At 38.5% G+C, this 27,877-nt stretch overlaps 2 protein-coding genes across 2 annotated transcripts; one reads left to right on the forward strand and one right to left on the reverse strand.

Annotated features, from left to right (window-relative positions):
* Positions 1 to 800: 800 nt before the first annotated feature.
* On the reverse strand, positions 801 to 8,260 carry eIF3k (eukaryotic translation initiation factor 3 subunit k). The gene is made up of 5 exons (XM_076204523.1): positions 8,104 to 8,260; positions 5,518 to 5,737; positions 3,004 to 3,111; positions 2,610 to 2,724; positions 801 to 1,010 (listed from the first exon to the last, which is right to left on the reverse strand). The coding sequence occupies exons 1-5, from the start codon at positions 8,154 to 8,156 to the stop codon at positions 853 to 855; spliced, it is 654 nt and encodes a 217-aa protein (XP_076060638.1). The 5' UTR covers positions 8,157 to 8,260; the 3' UTR covers positions 801 to 852.
* Positions 8,261 to 11,451: 3,191 nt separating this feature from the next.
* BBS8 (tetratricopeptide repeat protein 8) lies at positions 11,452 to 26,801 on the forward strand. Its single transcript, XM_076204524.1, has 9 exons — positions 11,452 to 11,580; positions 12,145 to 12,335; positions 14,339 to 14,633; positions 15,030 to 15,152; positions 18,738 to 18,889; positions 18,996 to 19,145; positions 22,090 to 22,261; positions 22,489 to 22,695; positions 24,161 to 26,801. The coding sequence occupies exons 1-9, from the start codon at positions 11,479 to 11,481 to the stop codon at positions 24,275 to 24,277; spliced, it is 1,509 nt and encodes a 502-aa protein (XP_076060639.1). The 5' UTR covers positions 11,452 to 11,478; the 3' UTR covers positions 24,278 to 26,801.
* The last annotated feature ends 1,076 nt before the right edge of the window (positions 26,802 to 27,877 follow it).

A 27,877-nucleotide genomic window follows, 5' to 3' on the forward strand; every position in this document is an offset into this window, starting at 1 on the left:
CTCTGGAAGATAGGGCTGATGAAATACTGGGATGGTTTAGGCACATAGGATGACAGAAGACTAGAAATAGTGTAAAAGGAAAACATGGATGGAGTGAAATTTTGGGGGCGAAAGTGAGATAGATGTGATAAAGGGGGCCTTGAGTAAGAGGGGAATGTCTGTTGAGCAGGGAAGGGAGAAGACAAGATAGGTGCAAGTGGAAAATGGTTGAGAATGGACTATATAGTGACACTGCCCACAAGGATTTCTCCTAGTCTTCTCTATTTTTTGATTGATTGATTTTTGGAATTTTTGGCTTGAAGGCCAAGCATTCAGTGCATTCTCTATTTTCTGTGTCTTGCCGGTTTGCTTCCGACCTAGGCCGTGGGTAGGAGACCGGGATAACCCTTAACCCGTGAGGAGTTAAGATGAGAAGGAAACAATGGGTGAAAGTTAGGAATGGAGTGGGTGGGAGTGATTACCTTGGCTGGCTATCACTTTTGTATGAGGATGAGGCACTTTGTATATAGCTAAATACTCTTTTTGCACAAGGAGAGTTGGGTAACTGCATGCCTTGGCCGGCTACCTACCTTATAATTGGTAAAAAGCCTTTTGATATTTAGATAAACACCTGTGGACAGGAAGTTGGAGCTATCTGTAAATGAACCTGGATCTATTTAACAGACCAGGCACCAGCCCATCCAGGCTGTACCTTTGGGTTGAGGTACCGTGTTTAGGCCAATTCCCGATTCCATTAGTAAGCCTTAATTTATTCTTATTTTCAAAAACTTTTGTGAAAACACTGAAATAAAACAAGTGCGCACATTTAGGATATTATTAATGACCAAGTACACAAAATTTTCTTTTTTCTTTCTATCTGCATGCAGCCATAATTCCAGCCACTGAATCAAACTCTATTTTTTCAGTGATATTCTTTGTTTTGACAGTTTCTTCTTGGTTACAAATCATGATGTAGCCATCTTGATTTTCTTTCCAGCCATATTTGTTTAGCCAAGGGAAAAGGCTTTCAGCTGTAAAAGAAACAAGGAAAACATTATTAAACAAATCAAAGTTTCTCCCTTGTACAGGGATGCCTAAGTTGAAGCACACCCTGACAACTTAAAGAAGAAGAATAACAAGATGAAAGGAAGAAGAGAGAATCCTACCTCAACACATTTTAATTAACCTTTTTGGTATGAGCTGTACACGAGTTACCCCGGATTTTGTGAACTGGTTTGATTGTGTTTTCTGTGTTTATTATTACTCAGTAAAAGAGAATGGGTAATACAGCAGTGACTTTATATTCTATAATGCAAGTAGTGTGATGCAGAGTACATATGGCAGCTGATGCTACATGCGAGAATTTCTCAGAAAAAGAGAAGATGGGGATAAATCCCTTCAGGCTGTGTCAAATTATTTTTTTCACACATACTTTCTCACCCTCCATCCCCCACCCACTCCCTTTCATGTATCACAGCATCATCCATACACAACCATTCTCCATTCACATCCATCTTCTGTCCTCTCATGTCCTTCATCAATAGACATTCCCCTCTTTCCCAATGCCCCTTTTACCCCATCCACCCTTCTCATCCTTGGTCGCCCCCTTATATTCACTCCTTCTACCTCTACCTTCCACACCTCTTTTACTAATCTTTCTTCAATCATTCTTTCCATGTGTCCAAACCATCCCAATACTCTTTCATCAACCCTATCTCCCAACTCCCTTTCCATCCCTGTTCTCCTCCTCACCTCCTTGTTTCTCACTCTATCCAACCTAGTAACCCCTATCATACTTCTAAGGTACCTCATCTCAAACACATTCAAACTCCTCCTCTCTTCCTCTTATGTTCCATGTTTCTGCCCCATACAGTGCTGTTGGCACAATCACTCCTTCATACAATCTCCTCTTAGTATCCATTCCCAAATATCTATTTCTCATTACAATTTTTAATCCCCCAAGGCATTTACTTGCTTCTCTCAATCTATATTCTACTTCTACCTCCTCTTTATACAGGTGTGTGTGTGTGTGTGTGTGTGTGTGACAAGTTTTAAAATGCACCCACCCTACACCCATCTAAAATCTATTCATTTTCCTCTTTCACCTTATAGGTGAAGTATCATCCCCGTCTCCCATGACATTCCCATTGCAATGGCAATGCAGCAAGATTAATAATTACTGATAATAATAAATAATGTCTTAAGTTGTAAACTTGAAGAACTAAACCACCAATAATCCTTGGGCCCTCCCTCAGATCTCCTTGGAAAAAATACTGAGCTACTATCTATTTATTTAAGAAAGAATTTTCCTGTCACCAAGTAGTAGGAAAGGAGTGCTTGCCAGTTGTCAGCCCTCATTTGAAAAGTGGAGTAAAAATAATCAAAGTTAATAGATTTTGGGATCAATCCAATGTCAGAGTACAAGAGCGTAACTCCAGATGGATACGAGTAATGGGTTCTGATGATAAGTGGTAGGGAGATAATTCTCTATTCTCCACCTTGTAAAACCCAAGCAGGAAAGGGAAGAGGGAGTTGAGAAGAAAATTCAAGTGCAGAGCATTTGCAGATTCAAAACCTTTTGAATGCAAAGTTATCAGAATCAATTAACAATCAATGTAGAATCAACTTACAATCAACATAAAGTAGCCGTTCCAATACAGGCTTCTCTATGTTCTGGTATGTTATGCCAATTACATGGCAAATGAACTTCCTTACACTGTTGTCAAAATCTTCTATACTCTTTATCTGATGGGATAGATGACACCATGGTAAGAAATAGAAATGCATTACAACAAATTCAAGTATAGTAGTTGATAACACTTAACAGCAATGGAAATTTACTTCTTTGTAGTGTTCAAATAGTTAAGGTTACCTCTCTTATAAAGGGGAAGAAGTCCTTAGTACATTGCTAGATGGATAGAAATATCCACAAAATAATGATTACTTTTCAAGTTCAATATTTGATTACCTGCATTTCCAAGATAAAATTTTGCTACACAGGACTAGTAGCTTTGTCATACTCACCAGATCTTTACACTTTTCATCTTCCTTCACTTTCCAGAATACATTGAACTGGCACATCTCTAAAAGATCATGGAGATACATGATGTGTTCCACAGTTTTCTCTTCCATCTGTAGAATGGGCAAAATTACATGAAATTAATGAATGTACAATGCAGATTGAGAGAAGTGAGTAAATGCCTTGAGGGATTAAAAAGTGTAATGAGAAATAGACATTTGGGTATGGATGCTAAGAGAAGATTGTATGAAGGAGTGATTGTGCCAACAGCACTGTATGTATGGGGCAGAAACATTGAACATAAGAGAGGAAGAGGAGTTTGAATGTGTTTGAGATGAGGTGCTTGAGAAGTATGATAGGGGTGACTAGACTGCAAAGAGTGAGAAATGAGGTGAGGAGGAGAACTGTGGTGGAAAGGGAATTGGGAGGTAGGGTTGATGAAAGATTATTGGGATGGTTTGGACACATGGAAAGAATGAATGAAGAAAGATTAGTAAAAGAGGTGTGGAAGGCAGAGGTGGAAGGAGTGAACATGAGGGGTTGGCCTAGGATGAGATGGATGGATGGGGTAAAAGGGGCGTTGGGAAAGAGGGGAATGTCTATTTAGGAAGGACATGAGAGGACAGAAGATAGGGGTGAATGGGGAATGGTTGTGTATGGATGATGCTGTGATGCATGAGGTGGAGTGAGTGGGGAATGGGGGTGAGGGAGTATGTGAGAGACATAAATTGATGCAGCCTGAAGGGATTTCTCCCCATCTTTTCTGCATGAGGGGATGGAGAGGGGGGGGGGGTCACCGATTTAATGAAGCAGCCTTGCTGTGGATGTGCTGTGTCTTGCAACACTGCTTCTGACCCAAGGGGATGGGCAAGATGCAGGGGTGACCCATCATCCAGGAGGTGCCAAGATGAGAGGCAGGGAAGAGGCTGGAGGGGAGTGGAGTAAGGGATGGAATGGGTGAGAGTAGTTTTTATGCCTTTTTTTTGGGGGGGTACCTCCTTTGTAAGGGGGAAAAAGCCTTGGTATATGTATCATTAACCAGACTGATAATATCATTTATCATAATGCCACAAGATAATCTAAAAAGAGAGGGGTAGGAGTAAGTGTGTGTGTGTGTTTGCCTGTGTATTGTAAAAGGTCACTAAATGGAACTGAGTGTATGGACCAAAGACCCTTAACTCTGTATGTGACTCCATTCAAGGTCAAGGTATAATAGGATCTGGGAGGATTGCAACCAGAACCTGTAACTGGGTCATTAAATATGTGTGGTTGCGGTATTACATACATACATACATATACCAAAGGCTTCCCCCTTACATGGGGGGTAGCCTGAAAGAAAAAGGCATAGAAACCACTCCCACCCATTCCATTCCCTACATATTCCACTCTCCTCCATTCCTCTCATCTTGGCACCTCCTGGACGACGGGTCATCCCTGCATCCTGTCCACTGCCCTGGGTCAAAAGCAGTGTCGTAAGACACAGCACATCCATTGATGAAAGTAAAAGAGAAAATATTGGCAATATGGTTTGAGAAAAGGAAGATGGATGTGTTAGTGCTGAGTAGAATTCAGTGGAAAGAGTGAGGTGAGTTTGAGTTTGGTAGTGCGATGGGGTGTCAGGAGAGATGAGTAAATGAGGGGAGGAAGCAGTGGTACTACTGGTAAATGATGTGACGGGAAAGTGTGTGGTGTGGTGGAAGGATGCATCTTTAAAGGATAGTACAAAAAAGGAAAAAGGGATGAAGGCCTTTTGGATTGATCTAAACAGGTGTACAGAGCTTTAAGAAGAATATAAAGTGGTCTTGGGAGATTTCAATGCTAGCGTAGGATGAGCTTAAAGAGTAATAGGGAGGTCCTGGGTGTCAGGTAAGAACTATAGTGGAGAGATGTTAGAAATGTGTTTACAGAGGACGTTGATGACAGTGAACATAGTGTTCATGGTCATCCTTCATCTGCACGGAGTTAGAAGAAACAACAAATCTGTGGTAGATAGATGTGTGATAAGTGAAAGATGGATATATGCCTTGACTAGGCCAACCTCCTTATATGGGGAAAATGGCTTTTTGGTACAAGTATGTACTGTTTTTTTTAACATAATAGGAGTTTTATGATTACCTAAATATATTTGTTCTAAATGTTACCAATATTTCTATTCGTCTTGAACCCTTTACTTATGTACAATAATAATGACTGTTGCCTATAGTATTACTTAATGGATACCAATAGCCCTAAAATGGCTGGCAATAGGCCTCAGGCCCTCCTATAGGTCTTTTGAGGGGAAAAAATGGATATCTGCCCGTTGTATAGTGTAGAACTGTTTCTATGTCACTAACTGAAAAGATTTGGGGCTCAATCTGAAGACAGCCCCTTGGGACTGCACCTCCAGACAGAGGTGAAAGGATTGACAGTGTTTGAAAATGGGCAGCAGGGAGATGATCCTGCTCTCCATCTTACTGGACTACACAAGCAGGTATCCTTCATTGGTCTCACCTACGTAAAACTTCAATAAAAATACAAACCTTATCCTGCCCTAACAGACATTTGCAAAGAACAAAGTCAGTGTGAGGCAAGTTGGTGAGAGCCTTGAGGAGAATCATGCAAGCATAGTTGCACTTGTACGTGGTTGGGTTGAGTTGGTACAGCTTTAAAAGTGCAAGATTGGCCTCCAGGTCATATGTGTTATCCTGAGCTTGCAACTCCACGTACCTCTCCAGCGTTGGAACATTGTCTGGGTTGTACCTGGAAAGTATAATGGAGATGGTGTTCAATGGGTTTTTATTATGTATGAAGGGTGTTCAATGGGTTTTTATTGTGTATGAAGGGTGTGCATGCTTTCACTCAGTTACCCTTTTAGTGAGGAGAAAGACTTTGGTATATCACAATTGGACTCCATCAAGATGGCATGCAATATGTGAATAGCACTTGAATATATGTTCTACCTATATTAACAATATATAATTTGTTCTTCCTATGAACATATCTTTCATTCAAATATGGAATTGTTAACAACTCTTTAAAATTGTAATGAAAAATGATGGACCACCTTTGATAATGTGAAAGAAATTCAAGTTTAATTAATTTGCCTGCTCGAACCTACCCTCCCTAACCTAACAGCTTCAGATGGAAAGCAGCCAGACACTTCAGCTACAACCCCAAGAGAGGTCCAAGATAAAGTGGGTTGCTCTGTTCAAACACCAGCTGAATAACTAATTAGCTAAATTGGAAGACATCCCTAGATATCTAGCAGGATAAAACTAGAAGGCTGAGGAAAACTAGAGGCTGAGACTATGTGTTGGCCTGGTAAGATGATAAATCCAAACCAGATCAAGTAAAATTAAATATGGGCAAATTTTTAGAAGTGCACACCTACACAATATAACAATAGAAAATTAATTATTTTGTAAATTATAATACATCAATGTAATATGCAATTTTCTTGTCAGAAATCAATAACAAAAAAAGTTGCAAAAACCGATTTATTAAAGAACAAAGTCACAGAGGTTGAATGATATGCCATGTTTGTTTTGATAGATGCTGAGGTCAAAGAAATGATGATAAATTTGTCTATTCTAACCTAACTTATATTTAATAATTTGGTACCTCAAATTCAAAAGATCCTCTGGGTCATCATCATTGTTGCCGGCCTGATTATTATTGTACCTCAGGCAATTAACAGACGATGGTAGAACCCTGTGTTCTCTCAAAAAGTTAACAGTCCAAGGAAGCCCAATTCACTATTGTCTTTGTAAAAGCACTTATTAACATCACCTAGAGTTGAAGAACATCCGGTCCACAACAACGTGAAAGCCATCATCTCACTGGCAGTGACTGGGCTGGACAGACAACAACATGGCATCTGGACTGTATCCTAGCAGCTTTGTTTATAAATTATAGCGAGGTTTTTTGTTATTTCCGCCTAAAAAATTGCATATTACGTTCATATAATTTACAAAATCAATATTTAATTTTCTAATGCTATATCGTGTAGGTGTGCACAACTAAAATAATACCTGAATAGATAACCCAGAGCAAAATAACAAAAACTGGGACCCACATAGTCATCGATGATAGGATCATAGTATGGCTAAACAGTAGTTAGGTCAAGCACCACTAGAGGCGCCACCGTCTATGACGTCCACCAATAGCACGTCATTTTAAGTGCACGCCATTCAAACGGCCAAATTTACATATAGCGGGAAATTTAATTCATAAAAATGTCATACGAGTGTATATACTACAATTGTAGTAAATTTCAACCAATCACAACATCAGTTACATGTCTGTACATAAAAATATAAGATAAACATGGCGGCCTGCATTCAGCACTAAATCGAAAATCAGTTTATGTTTCAATGTGAAAAATGAGCTAAACAAAACTCCATTAAATGGGCAACAGACCCAAATAAACAAAAACTACTAGTCTGAGGGATTGTTCCAATACCAAAATCAGGGCAGGGTATTATGGGAGAACTAAGAAATTGTAAGTACAAATTAGTTTTTTTCCTACCAGGTCGGTTTATTGGATAACGTCAAACGTATTGCGACATTTCAACTGCCGATGCAGACATGACCGTTGAAGCATGCTATTGCCTACACACGTTTTGGCCTGATTTCCTGGGACAAAATAGGCCCGATTTTGTACCCTTCAAAATGCAGTATCTAGGGAACTAGGACAGCTAGGTGGTTAATTCAAACTGCATTGTACTCATAGTGACTTTCTGCATCCCATGAGAACTACTTCAGCTCAAATATCAGGAATTCCATTTTTAGGTTAATCTAACTATAAAGAATAAACAGCCTTTCTGAAAAACGAAGTTCCATGCACTTACTCCCACAATGGTAAACAATATTCATAATTCATTTTGGTCTCATTACCTTTAATATTTGTTCACAACAGGGATGAATTATAAGGAGAATAAACATGAGAAATATGTTGACTTTCATTCATTCTGAATTTCTGATTCTGTGCAAGGTGCATCAAATACATTGGCCTGAAATACTGATTACCTGCACATGTGAGGACCTAACAATTACTAGTGAAGTGCAAAGTTCCCTAGACTTTACATGACCAAACTTAACACTACAAAAACAAGTAATATGATTACCGGTCAATGCCTTTCAGCATGGAAGAAACAGTGGCACGCATAGACTCCGCCATGTTTATTGTAGAAGACAAACACAGTGTGATGGATTATGAACTAACATTCGAACAACTGTCGTATCAACCAGTATAAAAGTGTCGTTTCTTATCACAGTAATTTAGGGTAGGATAATTTTGCCTGTTATTGGCACAGTTGAGGTGGGCCTCCACTGGTTACAGGATCTTGATCTCTTGTTCTCCGTGTAATTTTTGGGAGGGTGTTGTGTTGGGAATTTGTATACCCTGGTGGTGACCACTTAGTCTTTTTTTAAGGTTTTCGGGGAGGTGCCTGTGTGGTCTCGAATCTCTCGAGGGAGAATGTTAAAAACGCGAATACCATTGTGTGTGAGGTAATTGTGCACCAGTGTGCGCACCTTATGTGTTGTGACTTGGGTGGTCTTCACAAACCACAATCTCCCTCTTCTTGGTGGGCGTTTTCTTGTAGTCACACATTTGGTAGTTTCGGATCTTCCACACACATCTGGCAACGTATCTCTCCCTCCTTTGATGATATTTTATTTTTTCATGATCACTAAAATCACACCAGAGTGCAACCTTGGGACCATATATTTAAAGACACCAGAAAATTCACCACTGACGATTACAATGGATTACAGAGGAGGAGCATGCCGACAGACATTTTGGTCCATAACTAGGTCGAATGCATATATATATATATATATATATATATATATATTTATGTATGTATATATATATATATATATATGTATATATATATATATATATATATTATATATATATGCAAAGTAGACCACTTGGAAAAAAGAAACTAACGAAGCAGAGCGCTTTCGTATATTACATCTTCAGTGCAACAAGTACATAGTGATAGGAATACATAGAAAATATATACATGTATTCCTATCACTATGTACTTGTTGCACTGAAGATGTAATAAACGAAAGCGCTCTACTTCGTTAGTTTCTTTTTTCCAAGTGGTCTACTTTGCATAAGTGAACACACGTACCCGTGTTCTTATTAGCATATATATATATATATATATATATATATATATATATATATATATATATATATATATATATATATATATATGTATATATATATGCGAAGATCTGGAGTCTGGGATCCATGTTGAAAGGGGAGAAGCATAAACACCAGACTCAGGGTGGGAAGTTTAATGCCCGACGTCTCGGTCCTCCTTTCGACGAAGCATCGCCGGCAAGATGGTTATCGTTGCTAGAGGCGCAATTTGCACTAGCCAACATAACCGTCCCTCGAACGAAGTTCAACCATGCACTTGCGAACTTAACCATCCCAGTGCTCAACCAGCTCGACGACGATGTCGTTACTTCCGGTGACTACGACCGCTTGAAGAAGGCGCTGATCGACGTCCTTACCAGGTCTCCGCCGGAACTCTTCGATGCCTTGGTCCACCAGAGATCACTTCCTGCCATACTTGTGTGTAGACCTACGCAATAAACTCCTACCAAAAGTACTGTGTGTTTGGCACTTACCACACATGCGACTGTCATAACAATTATCGATATATATATATATATATATATATATATATATATATATATATATAACATATATATACATATATATTTATATATATATATATATAATTATATATATATATATATATATATATATATATTTCTAGGGCACAGGTTCTCACGGAGACAATTTTGGTTAAAATCAACTGCGCTAATAGATTTAACTATCTTAAGTTGTATTTTCTTGAGTTTAAGGAAGGACTTCCTATCAACTTCATTCAATTTATGGACGAAATCATCCACGGTGAACAGAAAAGGAAAAACGCTGGAGGATGCCGACAAATACTATTAAAAATGTAACAGTTTTTTACATGCTGTTGTATTTTTGATAGTATTTATTGGCATTCTCCAGCGCTTTTCATTTTCCGTTCACCTTGGATGATTTCGTTCTTAAGTTGAGTGAAGTTTATAGGAAGCCCTTCCTTAAACTCAAGAAGCTACAACTTAAGATAGTTAAATCTATTAGCGCAATTGATTTTAACCAATATATATATATATATATATATATATATATATATATATATATATATATATATATATAAATATATATTGGTAAAATGAAACTTGTTAACCCACTGTCGGAGAAAATAAATAAGAAATACTAATTATATGTATATTTCGACCACAGACTGTGGTCCTCTTCAGCAGAATGATACAAAGAATAGAGTTAACAAGTATGAATATGGACAGGTAGAGAACAATTAGGAGACGTGGGCAAGAGTCCCCTTGCCCGCGTCTCCTAATTGTTCTCTCCCTGTCCATATTTATACTTGTTAACTCTATTCTTTGTATCATTCTGCTGAAGAGGACCACAGTCAGTGGTCGAAATATACAGATAATTAGTATTTCTGATTTCTTTTCTCCGACAGTGGGTTAACAAGTTTCAATTTTACCAATATATATATATATATATATATATATATATATATATATATGTGTGTGTGTGTGTGTGTGTGTGTGTGTGTGTGTGTGTGTGTGTTTGGAAAGTACGGTGGTTTTACGAGGATAGGTAATGAGAAATGAGGAAGTGAGGCAGAGATTGAGGGAGGTTGTAGAGCTGTCAGACAGGGTTGATCAAACAATACCGGAATGATGTGGGCATATGGGAACAATGAGTAAAGAAAAATAAGCAAAATGAGTATGGAAGGCGGAGGTGGACTCGAGTAAAGAAGTGGGGTGTGTGTGTATGGTCAGAGCAATTATCACATATTATATTTATGAGCTCTTATCTGGGAGGGTAATAAGTGCTGATCACAAGTTCGGCATGTACCCAAAATTATGGTGAATCATGTGTCTCGTTTGGATAGCTAAATTTGTTGCACGACACGCCCCTTTCCCTTGTCACTTCATAATAACAGACGCTACAAACTTTACGCCAGCGATCGCAGTTACCTGGTAAGCGTGCTTGTCGGAAAAATCTCGATATTAGCATTTACATTTTAATATCATTTTTCTATGTTCCCTGTAATAGGCATAGGTACGAGATAATCGAATAATTTCCTTTTCGACTCTGGTTACATTTCATCTTATATTTCATCATAAAGATTAGATTATCCAAAAACTCAGCTAGATTGAATCGGCAATTTAAACGAATGTTCGTTTTATACACTGCCCATAATTATTCTCTAGGTTACCACATAGATATGGCTTTGATTTTAGATAAATACAGAGGTAAATTCAAAATATGATAATCTTTTTACAAACATTTTTCTGCCTCATTCAGATTTTCCCGTTTCTATGGCTACCGACTACAAACAAAACATTGTAAACATTCCACAGTAGTCTTCGTCTGTTACTTGTAGATGGACCCACTATTCTATGCTTTGAGTTATTACAGACGAAGAAAATTTCAGAAATGTACTGACATTTGTACAGACCTTCTTCAAAAGAACCCATATGATCAGGTATGGTGTTATGTCAGAGTTTATAATAGTACAATATATTAATAAGTTACAGGACCTGAATGAATCTACCACACGAGAGAACATCACCACCATAACGAAATATATGCATTTCTACATGATTTTCTGCCGGGAATGAAAACAAACACAATGCTATAAGTCACCATGCATTTGGGAAAGTTGGACTTTGTGACTAAACAAAAGGAACCATCAAAGTCTAGGGTTAAATCTCCCTAACTGTGAAAAATACTAGATAACCAAGAATATTGTTTTCGTTATTTACTATGGAAATATATGCAAAAATTATAATACAAATTCTGTTTTCTCATCTAAATTTTATCTTTGCCAAGAAATTACCCATCACTTATGGGCTATACTATAGGCAACCTGAGGGCTGCAGCTTTTCTGCAACAGACAAAAATATATATGATGATATAAAACTAATAACTAATATGTATGACTTTTCCTCTTTTTGATAATTCTGAGCCTTTATCCAGTATATTTATGATGTTTATAAAAAGTTGTCTCTAATGTTGTTTTGTATAGACAAATATTTTTGGTTTCCAGGCAGTATGGAGCTTGAAGATGAGAGCTATGACGGAGGAGGTATGGGTGGATGAATGTGATGGTGAAGAAGAAGGACTTGCTGATGTCTTCATGGATGATAATTCAATTGCACAAGTTGCACGTCCAGGAACATCATTGCGTACTGCAGCTCCACCCTCGTCAGCACAAGGAATGCCCTCACAGGCTTTCAGGTAAGTTGTTAATTTTATACAGTTCTCCCCTAATGTGTGTATGAATGCATACTGTCATTATTTACTTTTAAATTATCATTGTATGAAGTACTACCCGAAATTATTTGAATAGTGTGAATAAGTTGGACAGAAAATTGCTCTCTGCTGCTAAGTGAAGCGGGTTGCACTTTTTGTCAGTGTGTGCTAATAGGTGTGAAAATGAGTGGATGTTTTATTGAACTATGCTCAGTTTTAGTTCACTGATTTTACAATGGCAGATCTCATATAGCAAAGAACCTGCATCATGTTTTCCTCTAAGATCAACAAGACAACTACAAAAACCCACTGTTTGCTTCAGGCTTTGGTGACAATGCTCTACCTGAAAGCAGAACATTATTCTGGTATAAGCATTTCAAAGGACAGATGTCCATTGAAGAAGACGATTGTTCTGGATCATCAATGAGCACATCAGTAGAAATTGTTGAAAAATACTTAATGGCATCTTTGCAGATCATAGACAAAATATTCATGATGTATCTGAAGAATGTCATACAGTAGTATTCCATGCATTTTGTCAGACTTGTTGAACATGAAATGCCATGATGCAGATTTTGTGCCAAGAATGCTGAGTGGCAATCAGATGGTACACAAATTGCAATTTACAGGGAGCTTAGATTAATTCAAAGGTGAAACTTCATCTCAAAGGTGATGCATGATAGGTTTATGGTTGCAACCTTGAGATGAAACAGCAGTTGTCAGTTGTGAGCATCTTACACTTCATCAAAGTCAGAAAAATATTCCAAGTTTGCAGCAGTTTTTATTTACTTCTCTGTTTATTTTTCATATGAATTTTATACTTTACTTATCTATCTATCTATCTATATATAAATATATATATAAATATATATGGCATCCATATGGATTCCCTAATCCCCCTATGCAGTCAAAATGCCAATAGAGAGTCTTACTGTCAATTTTTGAAGTGGGTGAGGTAAAGCTTCTGTTGCAAATGTCCAGAAATGTGGGAGAGCAGCTGGATTCTTCATCATTATGATGTCCTCATGCACACATAATATGAAGTGAATTAAAACAAATGAAAACAGCAATTTAGAATTGACTGGAGAGTGCATCATGCACAGAAGATAATTACGGACACTATGTTAAATGGAATATTCGTACAGTAAGTCCTTCAATTGATGCTTAAGGGCATGCTTGAAAGAACCAATACTATCACATGATACCACATCAGCTGGTAAAGAATTCCATAAGTTAACTCACCTCAATCTAAAAGAAAAAAGCAGCAAACTGGCTGTGAGCTGTTTCACAGTCCCCATGTGGCATTCACCGTTGGTTAAGGAAGTAGCTCATCCTGCAAGACAGATAAACTGTCATGGAAAATCTTTCTGTAATAAAAGACCTCATGAAGATATGGAGTAACTGGGGTACTTCCTGTGAGTGCAAAAATATTAGCCATGGCCACAGGACCATCTACAGTAGTTCCCTCAGATATCAAAGGCTCCTCTTCTAATACCCCTCTGAAATGATAGTGGAAACCTTCAGGATTCTGGGTCATACAGTCAACCAAAGACTGTTGATAGTTAACTTATTAAGGTAAAGTGAGTGTACAATATTATTATTTAATTTGCAAAAACTGTTGTAGTACCTCACTGGTCTCCACTACTCTTCCCCACTGGGAGGTGATGAACATTAATACTGTCATGATTGATGTCTCCTTGTTTAAGAGCTGAAGGGAGTTCAGACATCTTATTTGAGCCATGATTATGTTCCTGGTGGTAGAAATTTGGTATTTCTGAGTGAAAAATATATCTTATCATAATATTTTTGCTGATTCAAGCTAATCTGATATTTATTCCTAAAATAATTTGTTTTGTTAGTTTTTCACCACCCAAATCCAAGATTTCTCAATGTGGTCCCCCAGATTGTTGGGGTAGGGAGGCAGGTTACAAAATGAGTGATTTGATGAACATAATAACATACTTACTTAGTATATTTCATGAATTCAGACCAACCACACAATCAGGAAGACCTCTGAGTGGTGTGGTACGTCCTGGTAGCCAGGGTGGACGTCCAGGCACAATGGACCAAATTCTAAGGACGCCCCGAACAGCCCACACAGCTCGACCAGTATCTGCTACATCTGGGAGGCATGTGCGACTTGGCACAGCTTCCATGGTGCCATCTACTGATGGCCCGTTTATCAACCTAGCCCGCTTGAACTTGACCAAGTATGCAACCCAACAAAATGTGGCCAGGGCTCTCTTTGATTATATTTACTACCATGAGAATGACATCAGGCATGTGAGTTAATCAGTTCTTATACATTTAACAGTATCACAAACAACTTGTTACACGTTCCTAGGAAGTGAGAAATTTTGACTATTGGATGAACTAGATAGTTACAATTTATTCTAGAAGTCTCTTGGTGTACAGATAAATAGATTATTTTTCAACTGTTGTAAGGACAGTGTACAGTATTAATGACAAAATTTGATTTTTTTCCACTTGATTGGATTTGTCAAAATTGATAGATATTTACAGTTATTCTTGTAGAAAGGTTTGAAGAGGCCTATGTTCTTCCACAAGTAGGAACAAATACTATCAGTTCAAGTAGAACAGCAATAAATGTAAGTTGATAAAGGAAGTCCTCAATATTTGTATATAAATTGTGGAATGGTAGATATCTTTCATGTTCAGGCCCTGGATTTAGCTGCACAAGCAACACAAGCTGAAGAATTCAAAGACTGGTGGTGGAAAGTACAGCTTGGTCGATGCTACTTCCGACTTGGTCTCTTCAGAGATGCAGAGAAGCAGTTTAAAGTAAGGGAAACTTGAATTTGCATTGACCTATATTTTAACTTTGGAAAAACCATACATATATATTATATACCCTGTCTGGGGTAATGGCTGCATGTTATTGTGGCAAAGTAGCATGCAGTTGATAGTTTAGGGTCTATATGGGGTGCCCCTATGGACCAGAGCCACACATATTTTTGTCTATGATAGAGGAAGACAATGCTCATAGAGAAATGATGACACTTTTATTATACTACAACTGTCCCTCCGTTATGCTGTCTCCTAACCCCTTGTTACTGTCCTGTACCATTTCTCTGAATATTCATTTCCTTTTTTTGCCTACCCTGTGGTGGGGGATAGAATGCTGCCACCAAGTCTTCCCACTTGAGTTGTAAAAGGCAACAAAAAATGGGAACGGGGTTAGGACTAGGAATCCTGCTACCTGTAGCCCCACAGGGGACATTTCTAAAGAAGAAAATAAAGGCATACGAGGGTCTAGGAGTTTTCCAACCAGTACCCTAAGGTTTGGGTCTTTTAATGTGTGTGGATGGGGTACAGGCGAGAATAAAAGGGAAGAGATAGGCAGTATGTGTGAGAAAAAAGAGATGTGTTGGCATTGAGTGAAACTAAATTGAAAGGGAGGGGCGAGTGTGAGTTGGGAGTGTATTTGGGAGGTTTTCAGGAGTGAAGAGGGGACAAGGGAGAGAAGGGGTAGCTATACTAGTAAGTGAAGAGATAGGTGTGTAGTGGAGTGGAAGAAGGTTTCTTCAAAGTTGATGTGGATGAAGGTGAAACTGGGAAGGGAGGTGTGGGTTTTTGCATATGGGCCTGGTAGTGAGAAGAGCATAGAGGAAAGGGAGGATTTTTGGGTAGATTTAAATGAGTGCATAGAGGGAGGGAGACCTTAATGCTAACATAAGAACATAAGAATAAAGGAGACTGCAAGAGACCATAAGGCCTACACTAGGCAGCTCCGTATCCATCACCACCTGTAGGAAACGAACCATTAGATGGAGTGATTGGGAAGTATGGAGTTCCAGGTTAAAATCATAGTGGAGAATTGATGGTGGAGATGTGTCTTGAAAGAGAGTTGATGATAGCAAATACAGTGTTTAGGAAGAAAGTTAAGCATAAGTACAAAGGGGAGAGGGTGGTGAATGGAAAGGTGGCAGATAGAGCGTTAATGGGCTGTATACTGTAGTGGTGACCAGGAGTATGGTAGGAAGAGTTAAGGATGTACATATGCTAAGGGGAGAGAGTGAGCGAATATCAGATAATTTTTTGGTGGAAGGTAAGCTGAGAGTGGAGAATAGGTGGCGAAAGAGGAAAAGGGCAGAAGGTAGGGAGGTACTTAGACTGAACTGCTTAAATGAGAAAGAAAAGGAGTATAAGAAGAAGCTGAGAGAGGAATGGGAGGGAGTGAAGGATAGAGTAGAACTAGGAGTGGAGGAGGAATGGGGATGGTTCAAGGAGGGAGTCATAAGGTGTGCAAAGATGGTGTGTGGAACAAGGAGGGTGGGAGGAAATAGAAGGAAGGGTAGTGAGTGGTGGGATGAGGAAACAAAGAAGGGTGTAGAAAAGAAGCAGGCTTTCATTGATTGGCTACAAATTAGAACAAGGGAATTGTATGAGAGTTACAAAGTAAAGAGAGGGGAAGTTAAGTATAGGATAGAGGAGGCAAAGAGGAGAGCAGATGTGAAATGAGGTAAGAGTATGACATTAAATTTTTGAAGTAATAAAAAGATGCTTTTGAAAGAAATTAAGAGACGAAGAAGAGGCAAATCAAGTAGAGAAGAAAAGGTAAAAGGTGCAGATGGAGAGATGATAATGGAAGAGTAGGCAGTGAGAGGAAGGTAGGCAGAATATTTTAGGGAGTTGCTAAATGTGAAGGAGGATAGGGAGGGAAAGGTAGTTGCAGTGGGAAGCGCTAAGAAAATGAGAGTGATGAGTGAGGAAAATGGAGGAGAAATAGGGAAAGATGAAGTGAAGGTAGCTGTTAAGATGATGAAAGCAGGTAAGGCATCTGGGTTGGATGGATGCCATGCAGAATATCTGAAGAAAGGAGGTACAGTGATGGTGGACTGGTTGGTGAGGTTATTTAATGTTTGTTTAAAAGAGGGTAGAGTGCCGGAGGACTGGAGGAGTGCCTGTATAGTTCCACTTTACAAGGGAAAGGGGGACAAGTGTGAGTGTAGTAGTTTCAGAGGGATCAGTTTGTTAAGTGTAGTTGGGAAGGCTTATGGGAGGGTTTTGATTTAGAGGATTAGGAGAGGAACAGAGGGAGTAATTGGTGAGGAACAGTGTGGGTTTCAGACAAGTAGGGTTGTGTAGATCAGATTTTTGTGGTAAGACAGATATGTGAGAAAGCTATAGGAAAAGGTAAGGGTGTTTTTTGGGCTTTTATGGATTTGGAAAAGGTTTAGGACAGGGTAGACAGGAAGGCACTGTGGGAGGTATTGCAGATATATGGGATAGGAGGAAAGCTGTTAATAGCAGTCAGGAGTTTTTATGAGAGTAATAGAGCTTGTGTCAGGATTAGAAATGGAGAAAGTGAATAGTGTGAGGTTAAGGTGGGACTTCGTCAGGGATGTGCTATGTCGCCCTGGCTGTTCAGTCTATACATGGATGGGGTGGTGCGAGAGGTGAATGCAAGGGTAGTGGGTCAGGGGTTGGAGATGGTTAAAGAAAATTGAGAAAAGTGGGAAATAAGCCAGCTGTTGTTTGGTGACAACACTGTGCTTGTAGCAGGATCAGAGGAGGGATTGAGGAAGTTAGTGACAGAGTTTGAGAAGGTGTGTGAAAGAAGGAAGCTGAAGATAAATGTGGGCAAAAGTAAGGTGATGAGATGTACAAAGGGAGAGAGTGGCAGCAGGCTGGAAGTGAGTATTAAGGGAGAGAGACTGGAAGAAGTGGATATTTTTAGATACTTGGGTGCAAATGTGGCAGGAAAGGGAGGAGTGGGGGTGGAGGTAGAATGTAGGTTGAGAGAAGTGAGTAAATGCCTTTGGGGATTAAAAAGTGTAATGAGAAATAGACATGGATGGATGCTAAGAGGAGGTTATATGAAGGCATGATCATGCTGATAGCACTGTATGGGGCAGAAACATGGAACATAAGAGAGGAAGAGAGAAGGAGTTTGAATGTGTTTGAGATGAAATGTCTGAGAAGTATGATAGGGGTTACTAGGCTAGATAGAGTGAGAAATGAGGAGGTGAGAAGGAGAACAGGGGTGGAAAGGGAGTTGGGAGATAGGGTTGATGGAAGAGTATTAGGATGGTTTGGACACATGGAAAGAATGAATGAAGAAAGACTGGTAAAAGAGGTGTGGAAGGAGTGAACATGAGGGGGCGATCTAGGATGAGATGGATGGATGGGGTAAAAGGTGCACTTGAAGGTACATCTCTTCACAAACACATGTGAAATATATGTTTGCAAGCACATTGATGGGTGAATGCCCCTTTAGATGGCAAATTTTTTAAAAAGATATTGTTATTATTATCATACATACATATACTAAGGGTTTTTCCCCCCTACAAGGGAGGTAGCCAAAGTCAAAGGCATTATTATAAGTCAAAGTTATTATTATGATTATATTATTATTTTTTACAGTCAGCACTCCAGCAGAACGATAATGTGAGCACATACCTCTTATTAGGCCGTGTATATATCAAGCTAGATCAGCCTATGGCAGCTCTTGAAGTCTACAAAAACGGACAAGATAAATTTCCAGGGGAGGTTACTCTCTTAACTGCCATTGCAAGGTCAGTCACTTAATAAATATATGAAATGTCTTTTAATGTAGCTTATTTTTCTTACTCTTAAATGAAAGAACGTCAGTGTTGAATGAGTTGTAAATTATATTTGCAGGATATATGAAGGTTTGCACGATCTACCTAAAGCTGTGAAGTTCTACAAAGATGTGTTACATTTTGATGCAACACATGTGGAGGCCATTGCTTGCATTGGCACCAATCATTTTTACACTGATCAACCTGAGGTTGCACTGAGATTCTACAGGTAATATTGGCCATTTGGAGCCTTGGATTTACTAAACAGTCATTCTTTACATTTATTCTTTCATTCTTCTTATATGCTTCACTTTGTGTGGAGACCATAACACTGCTGCATATTGTATTTATCTGATTGTAATATATAGGAAAGGGGCTACGCTCATGCTTAATTTTCTAGCGTGACTTGTGTCATCTTCTAAGCTATTCTTTGAGCTGATGAATCTGTAAAGAAAAAAATATATTGACAGGTTTTAAACTTTTGGTCCTCTTCATATTATTGCCAGTAGCTTTTAAAATTCTTCAAAACAAGATCTTTCAGTTTTATCTACTCCCTTTAGTGACCTGAACACTTCTACCAATTCACCTCTCTTCTTTCTTTCAATGATAGTAAGTCCAGTGTTTTTAATCTCTGTACCCCATCTGGGGTATTGGCTGCATGTTGTTATGGCAAAGTAGCATGCAGTTGATACTTTAGGGTCTATATGGGGTGCCCCTATGGACCAGAGCCACACATCATTTTGTCTGTGATAGAGGAGGACTCTGCTCACAGAGAAATGATGAAACTTATTATACTGTTACTGTCCCTTCGTTATGCTGTCCCCCAACCCCTTGTTGCTGTCCTGTACCATTTCTCTGAATTTCATTTCCTTGTTTTGCCTACCCTGTGGTGGGGGGAAAAGAATACTGCCACCAAGTATTTCCACTTGGATCATAAGAGGCGAGAAAAATGGGACGGGGATTGGGACCAGGCATCCTTCTCCCTGTAGCCCCACAGGGGACATTCCTAAAAAAAGTAAAGGCATAAGAGGGTCTAGGAGTTTTCCAACCAGCACCCTAAGGTTTGGGTCTTTTAATGTGTGTGGATGTGGTACAGATGAGAGTAAAAGGGAAGAGATAGGTAGTATGTTTGTGAGAAGAAAGATGGATGTGTTGGCTTTGAGTGAAACTAAGTTGAGAGGGAAGGGTGAGTGTGAGTTTGGGAGTGTAATTGGGAGGTTCTCAGGAGTGAAGAGAGGGTGAGGGAGAGAAGGGGTGGCTATACTAGTAAGTGAAGAGATAGGTAAATGTGTAGTGGAGTGGAAGGAGGTTTCCTCAAGGATAATGTGGATGAAGGTGAAACTGGGAAAGGAGATGTGGGTTTTTGTAAGTGCATATGGGCCTGGTAGTGAGAAGAGTGTAGAAGAAAGGGAGGCTTTTTGGATAGATTTAAATGAGTGCATAGAGGGATTAGGGAGGAACGTCAATGTAGTAGTATTGGGAGACCTTAATGCTAAGGTAGGAAATGAACCAATTGACGGAGTGGTTGGGAAATGTGGAGTTCCAGGAAAGAATCGTAGTGGAGAGTTGATGGTAGAGATGTGTCTAGAGAGAGAGAATTGATGGTAGCAAATACAGTGTTTTGGAAGAAAGTCAAGCATAAGTACACATGGATGAGGGTGGTAGATAGAGCATTAATGGAGTATGTAGTGTTAGATAGGAGTATAATAAGAAGAGTTAAGGATGTACATGTGCTAAAGGGAGAGAGTGGGGGAATATCAGATAATTTTTTGGTGGAAGGTAAGTTGAGAGTGGAGGATAGATGGAGAAAGAGGAAAAGGACAAAAGGTAGGGAAGTGCTTAGAGTAAACTCTTTAAATGAGAAGGAAAAGGAGGACTACAAGAAGAAGCTGAAGGAGGAGTGGGAGGGAGTGAAGGATAGAGTAGAGCTAGGAGTGGAGGAGGAATGGGGATGGTTTAAGGAGGGAGTCACAAAGTGTGCAAAGATGGTGTGTGGAATAAGAAGGACGGGAGGAAATAGAAGGAAGGGTAGTGAATGATGGGATGAGGAAACAAAGAAGGTTGTACAAGAGAAGAAGCAAGCTTTCATAGATTGTTTACAAAAATAGGATGAGGGAGACATATGAGAGGTAGAAAGAAAAGAAAAGAGAAGTAAAGCACAAGGTAAAGGAGGCAAAGAGGAGAGCAGATGTGAAATGGGGTAAGAGTATGACAGAAAATTTTGAAAGTAATAAAAAGATGTTTTGGAAAGAAATTAAGAGAGGAAGAGGAGGCAAATCAAGTAGAGAAGAAAAGGTAAAAGGTGCAGATGGAGAGATGATAATGGAAGAGAAGGCAGTAAGAGGAAGATGGGCAGAGTATTTTAGGGAGTTGCTAAATGTGGAGGATAGGGAGGGAAAGGTAGTTGCAGTGGGAAGCACTAAGAAAATGACCGTGATGAGTGAGGAAAATGGAGGAGAAATAAGGAAGGATGAAGTGAAGGCAGTTGTTAAGATGATGAGAGCAGGTAAGGCACCTGGTCTGGATGGATGCCATGCAGAATGTCTAAAAAAAAAAGGAGGTACAGTGATGGTGGACTGGTTGGTGAGGTTATTTAATGTTTGCTGGAGAGAGGGTAGAGTGCCGGAGGACTGCCTGTATAGTTCCACTTTACAAGGGAAAAGGGGACAAGTGTGAGTGTAGTAGTTTCAGAGGGATTAGCTTGTTAAGTGTAGTTAGGAAGGCTTGTGAGAGGATCTTGATTGAGAGGAACAGAGGGAGTAATTGGTGAGGAACAGTGTGGATTTAGGACAGGTAGAGGTTGCGTAGATCAGAGGGTGGAGGGGAGGGGAGTGTATTTAGGGATGGAATGGGTGGGAATGGTTTTTATGCCTTATTCTTTTTTGGCTACCTCCCTTGTAAGGGGGAAAAAGCCTTTGGTATATGTATGTACATTTTATCTGCAATGCTGGGAATGATTTTGGTCACTGATCTCTATAAGCTTGTTTGCACATGTGCATATATATCTGATCTTACAGGAAAAGCCATATTCGTTACATTTCATCTTGAAAAATTGTTCATCATTCATGTTGGTTGAACTACTCTGGGTTATACTAAAATTTCTGAATCAGTAAATATTCATACCCTATTAATTTTTTTTTCATTAAAATATTTGTAACCCCTTATCTTTCCAGACGTCTGTTACAGATGGGAATATACAACTGTGAGATATTTAATAATCTGGGCTTATGCTGTTTTTATGCTCAGCAATACGATATGACCCTGACATGTTTTGAACGTGCCCTTAGTCTGGCTACAGATCAAACTGTTGCAGATGTATGGTACAACCTTGGGCACATAGCACTGGTACGTAAAATTTCTGTTTGAATTTATAGTGGGTGTTAATTACTTTCATCCAGGATATATCTCTTGTGAAACTGGTAATGACTATAATATTTTTAAATTATAATTCTTTTTAAGTATAGGGTCACTGTATCATGTGAATTTCACTTGTAGAATAAGTTGGAAAGGAGTGTATTGTTTTTTCTTTTTTCAAATGTTTTTTCTGTTGTCCCTTTTAATTGTCATAACAGGGAATAGGTGACATAAATCTGGCCTATCAGTGCTTCCGTTTATCCTTGGTGTCTAATAATGACCATGGTGAATCCTACAATAACTTGGGTGTACTAGAATATCGGCGCGGTAATCTAGAAACAGCAAGAGCATTCTTCATGACAGCAGCAAGTTTAGCTCCACACATGTTCCAGCCACACTACAACCATGCAACCTTAGCACATAATGTAAGTTCAGATCTGCTACAGATGTTTATTAAAACTTCAGCTGTACAACTACTGATGCCCGCTTGACAGAGATAAACAGTGTAACAGGAATTCACATTATTGGATACATTAGGTTACTGACTATGCCTCACATTGCAGAATCAGGATTATTTTTCGTTATATGTACACAATATATAATTGTAATATCCACCAGGCCTTTATCCCTTGGTTGCAACTATGACAGGTTTATTTAAATGTCTTTCATGCAGTTAGAAAAACTGTAAGAGTGGTCATACTATTATAAGCAATTCAAAGTCTTGAGGTTGTTGTAACAATTGGGGCAATCAGGGCAAACCTTGACACAGCTCTAGAAGTTGTGAAACTTTGTATCACTATGGAATTTATTGATATTCCTGACTTTTGTTCTTATTTCCATAGATTGGAACACCACTTAAAATCTTTTCTGGACTTACTGACCTTTTTAGTTGTCACAGCCTTCAAACCAAAGAATGTCCCTCCACTAAATATATAATTATTAAGTATAGATATAGCTGCTAATACATACTATTTCCTATTTCAAAAGTGGCAAGTGTCCCTGTTGTTACAAATTCATTCTTTTTGCAAGAATCAGGGCCTTCAGTTTTCTCCATAGTACCAACTGGTTCAAATTTTGTATACCATCTCTGCATCTACATTTTCACCCAACACATGTTTTGTGTAACCATTTCATTATTCATTGTAGTTATTTCATGTACATGGTAATGGTTATTCTGCAGTATGGGCAACAGAGAATCATTTCTCTGCTGCTCAATTTCAAAAACATGTCAACCTCATCATTTCCATCCGGAGTTGCAGCCTTGAGGGGCTGATACTGTCTCTGGACTGGGCCCAAGATCTCCCTATCAACTCCAATTGTAATTCGTCACCTTTTACTTTTTCAGAGCCAACAAATGGCAACTACTTCTCTCTTACTACTTTCAGTCACTGACATAGAAACTGCCCCACAATTCAAAAAATAGTCCAGGGTTTCATTCATTTATTCTACGAAAATTATATCTGTAATATTTCTCAGAATTTAGCCTCTTGAATACAATGATGCGTATGCATGCGTCATGAGCCATGAGTAGGGTATACGAGAATGCTGATGTCAGCTTCCTGAATATATTTATGTTACTGTAGCTGAGTGACCCCCGTACTCTGTGAATAGGCTTGATCCCATTTTCTCTGAGGTTATGATTATTCAGGGTGAAAGAGAACAACTATAACAGCAGTAGATTTATATTTTGTAATGTTCATTTTGTGATGCATCATTGTCCATTAAGCAACCTGATGTGTGCATATTTGATTTGTATTGAAGAGATTAAGCTTAAACAAATGGATTACCTAGTTATTGTGGTCATTACAAAGATCTTTCTTTTAACCAGAATTTTTTAAATGTGGTTTAAATTTTATAAAATATACTAAAACATTTTCTCTCTTTTTACAGACAGGTGACCTACAAACAAGCTACATCATTGTACAAAAAGCTCTAAATGTCTTTCCTGAACACGTCGACTCAAAGGAGCTTTTAAAGTCTTTAGAGTCCCACTTCCACACGCTTTGATATTGTATGACTTTCACTTATCAATTCATTTTCATCTAGTCTCCACATGAAAGGTGTTGCCAAACATTGGTACGTTTATATAATCTTCAAAACTAAGAGAAAGGGGAGGGTGGGACTAGTGGCAGATCCAGGATCAAATTTGGGGGGAGGGAACCTGAATTTTGTAAATGTAGATGATACTTGGGGGGGGGGAGCTAACCTGAATTTTATAAATATAGACGACACTTTTAGAGATGTACTCTGTAGCACAAATACGATGATTTTGAATATAAATTGAAGTATTCTCACTTTAGTTTTTTTCAGAATATAGGGCAAAAGTAATACTTAATCTTACATTTTAAAGATTTACTCTCACTGATGTGTTGAATATACTTCTGCCACTGTAATAACACATGGCAGGTTTCTCAACCTCTACAATGAGGTAATGAAAACAAATTTAGTGGGGGGCTTCAGCCCCTCTCTGGATCCACCACTGGGTGGGACAAGTGAAGAAGGTGGAAGCAAAATGCATGGTGTGAGAGGCCTAGAGAAGTGCAGGTGAGTTGTGGTAGATATTTGATTGAGAATTTTGAGAAGAATAAAAAGATGATTTTAAAAGAAATGGAAAGAATGAGGGAAGGTGAGGTGGGTAGAAGGGAGAAAGTAAAGGGAGCAGAAGGTCAGTTGTTACTGGAAGTGAAGATTGTGAGAGGAAAATGAGCACAGTATTCCAAGAAATTATTAAATGAAGAGGAAGATAGGGAAGTTTGTATTATGGTGGTGAGAGATACAAGGAAAACAATTGTGATAGGAAAGTAGATAAAAGTAGCATTGAATGATGAAATCTGGAAAGGCACCTGGGTTGGATGGTTTAACATGGAACATCTAAAACAAAAGATGGGGGGTAGTTATAGTTGAATGCCTGGTAAAATTGTTGTATGCTTAAGTGAAAGAAATGTGTATGTAGTGAATGTGTGCTTTGACTTGGCCATCTTACTTATGAAGGGGAAATGGGTTTGGGTTTGTGTGTATTATATCTATAAATGGAACCCACATGTAGCATCGGGTATTATTCCTGTCTTGTACATGGGAGGTCCAGGTTCCATATTCAGTAAGTGCCTGGGATTTGTTCAAGCTATATTTTCATGGCTTTCCAACCCATCTCTGCAAAGATGGGCATCAGAAGTGCAGTAGACCAATGCTGTGGTATAGTGCTAGTACCTAGTCAGTATGGTTGAACTTATTACACTTGTTTCAGACTACATTCATAACCTCAGCCACTCCAACATGCTTAAAACTACACATGCACCTCTCACTACACATACAAGCTTACCAAACTGGATTAAGCCTGTAGTGAGGTACAAAGGTTGTATCATCCCCCCAGGGTAAAGTCAGTCCTGCAGTAGACCATTATGGGTGTATTCTTTCACCTCACATACACATACACACACTCTTACTATGATATATAATTGGAGACTATGAGACAGGATCTAAATATTGCTCCTAATATTAAGGTAAACAAACACACACACGTGTGGATGCACCAATATACAAGGGAGGAGATAAAGAAAATCTAACAAGCTATAGACCAGTATCCCTTACAAGCACAATTGCAAAAATATGTGAAAGTTATTAAAAATAAATGGATTAAACACTTGGAGGAGAACAACATACTAAATTCCAAGCAATTTGGATTTAGAAGTGGAAGATCATGTACTACAAACTTTATATGCTTTTATTCAGGATTAATTGAAATAATACAAGAAAGAGATGGTTGGGCAGACTGTGCTTTCTTGGACTTACAAAAGGCTTTTGACAAAATACCACACAAAAAGATACTTAGAAAAATGAAAACAATGGGTGGAATACATGGAAAATTATTGAAATGGATAAAATACTTCTTGAACGGAAGAAAAGTGAGGGTGGTACTTAGAGAGAAAAGAACTCAAATTGGGTAGATATGATAAGCAGTCCCCCAAGGCTCTGTATTGGCTCCAATAATGTTTGTTGTTTATATAAATGACACAGATGAAGACGTGGAATGTTATATGAACTTCTTTGAAGATGATGCGAAACTATTGAAGAGTAAGTACAGAAGAAGACTGCAATTCTTTTCAAGAAGACCTGGACAAAGTCTGGAAATGGAGTGTAAAGAATGAAGTGAATTTCAACATTAAGAAATGTAGTATAATGGAAAAAGCAAAAATATAATATTGGGTCAATACAAAATTGGTACAAAGGAAGTAATAAAGGTAAGCTCAGAAATGGACCTAGGAGTAATTTTCTCAAATGACATGACACCAGACAAACATGTAAACAAAATAGTTGGAGAAACTTACAATTTAATAAGATCAATGAAAGTGGCCTTTGACTACATGGATGAGGAAATGGTAAAGAAGATACTAGTTACACTGGTAAGACCAAAATTGGAATACGCAGCGTCTCTATGGACACCTAGTAAAAAAAAAAAAAAAAAAAAAAAAAAAAAAAAAAAAAAAAAAAAAAAAAAAAAAAAAAAAAAAAAAAAAAAAAAAAAAAAAAAGAAAAAAAAGAAAAGAACAAAAAAAAAAAAAGGCACCAACACTTTGCAAGTTGACATACGAACAAAGATTGGACAAACTAAACTTATCAACTCTAGAACAAAGAAGAGAAAGAGGCAATTTGATAACCATCTACAGAATTATGAAAGGGATGGAAATCCTTGATAGGGATGACCTACTAAAATGGGACAGAAGAAATACAAGAGGACACGAGAAGAAACCTAAGAAAGACAGAAGAGATCTGGAAAAAAAAAAAAAGCTTTCCTCACAGAGTAATACATGGAACAAATTGAAAGAGGAAACAGTAGCTAAAAATATACATGATTTTAAGAAAGAACTGGATGCAGAAAGATATAACTGGGTCACTACAAGCATAGCTCTCCTCCTGCAAAATACAACTAGGTAAATACACACACACACACACGCGCGCGTCAGTTGAAGTGACAGCGAAGTTTGGAACCCCAGGAAAAATTCAAGTTTCGTTGATCTCAACAATGAGGGAGTACCTTTGTTGTATTAGTAGGGAAGGGGAAAGCTCATGGTGTAGTGGGAAGGTGAAGAAAAAGGAGAGAGGGATTACTGAGGAAAATGGAAGGAAATGAGGAAGGGGATGAATGGGCCCCGGATGTTAGAAGGGGTGTAAACAAAAGGAGTGCAGAACACACAGATGAGGTAGAACAGGGGAGCAGAGGTGTCAAAAGCAGAAATATAGATAATAGCAGCTCAATGGAAAGAGAAGATAACTGCTTTTATGGATTTAATGAGGGAGGAGATGACAACCTCCCCGACTAGTATATGAACGAAGCATGGGAGGTTAGGTTTAACCAATTAACACTAGTTACCCAAAGAGTTGATAAACTGGAAGAACGAAAGGAAAATCAAAATATAAGTAAAGAAATAGAAGAATTAAAAAGACAGTTAAAAGAAGTAAAAGATGAGAATGAGGAATTAAAGAAGAAGAATAAAGAGAATAATGAGTCCATAGCAAAAGAAGCAGAGGGTTGGAGAAAAAATCCAAGAGAACAACAAAATTGTATTTAGAGATATACTGACACAACAGATGAAAGAACAAACTAAGGAG

The sequence above is a fragment of the Oratosquilla oratoria genome, chromosome 21 (genome assembly GCF_046742065.1).
Source record: "Oratosquilla oratoria isolate Oo_2021 chromosome 21, ASM4674206v1, whole genome shotgun sequence".
Classification (NCBI taxonomy): domain Eukaryota; kingdom Metazoa; phylum Arthropoda; class Malacostraca; order Stomatopoda; family Squillidae; genus Oratosquilla; species Oratosquilla oratoria.

Coding starts and splice junctions, on each gene's coding strand:
- eIF3k (XM_076204523.1), bottom strand. CDS start 8,156: ATGGCGGAGTCTATGCGTGCCACTGTTTCTTCCATGCTGAAAGGCATT. Junction 3,112..5,517: donor GTCTGTTAGGGCAGGATAAG/GTTTGTATTTTT, acceptor CCCATTCTACAG/ATGGAAGAGAAAACTGTGGA. Junction 1,011..2,609: donor ACGGCTACTTTATGTTGATT/GTAAGTTGATTC, acceptor TTTCTTTTACAG/CTGAAAGCCTTTTCCCTTGG.
- BBS8 (XM_076204524.1), top strand. CDS start 11,479: ATGGACCCACTATTCTATGCTTTGAGTTATTACAGACGAAGAAAATTT. Junction 12,336..14,338: donor ATGCCCTCACAGGCTTTCAG/GTAAGTTGTTAA, acceptor TCATGAATTCAG/ACCAACCACACAATCAGGAA. Junction 15,153..18,737: donor ATGCAGAGAAGCAGTTTAAA/GTAAGGGAAACT, acceptor TATTTTTTACAG/TCAGCACTCCAGCAGAACGA.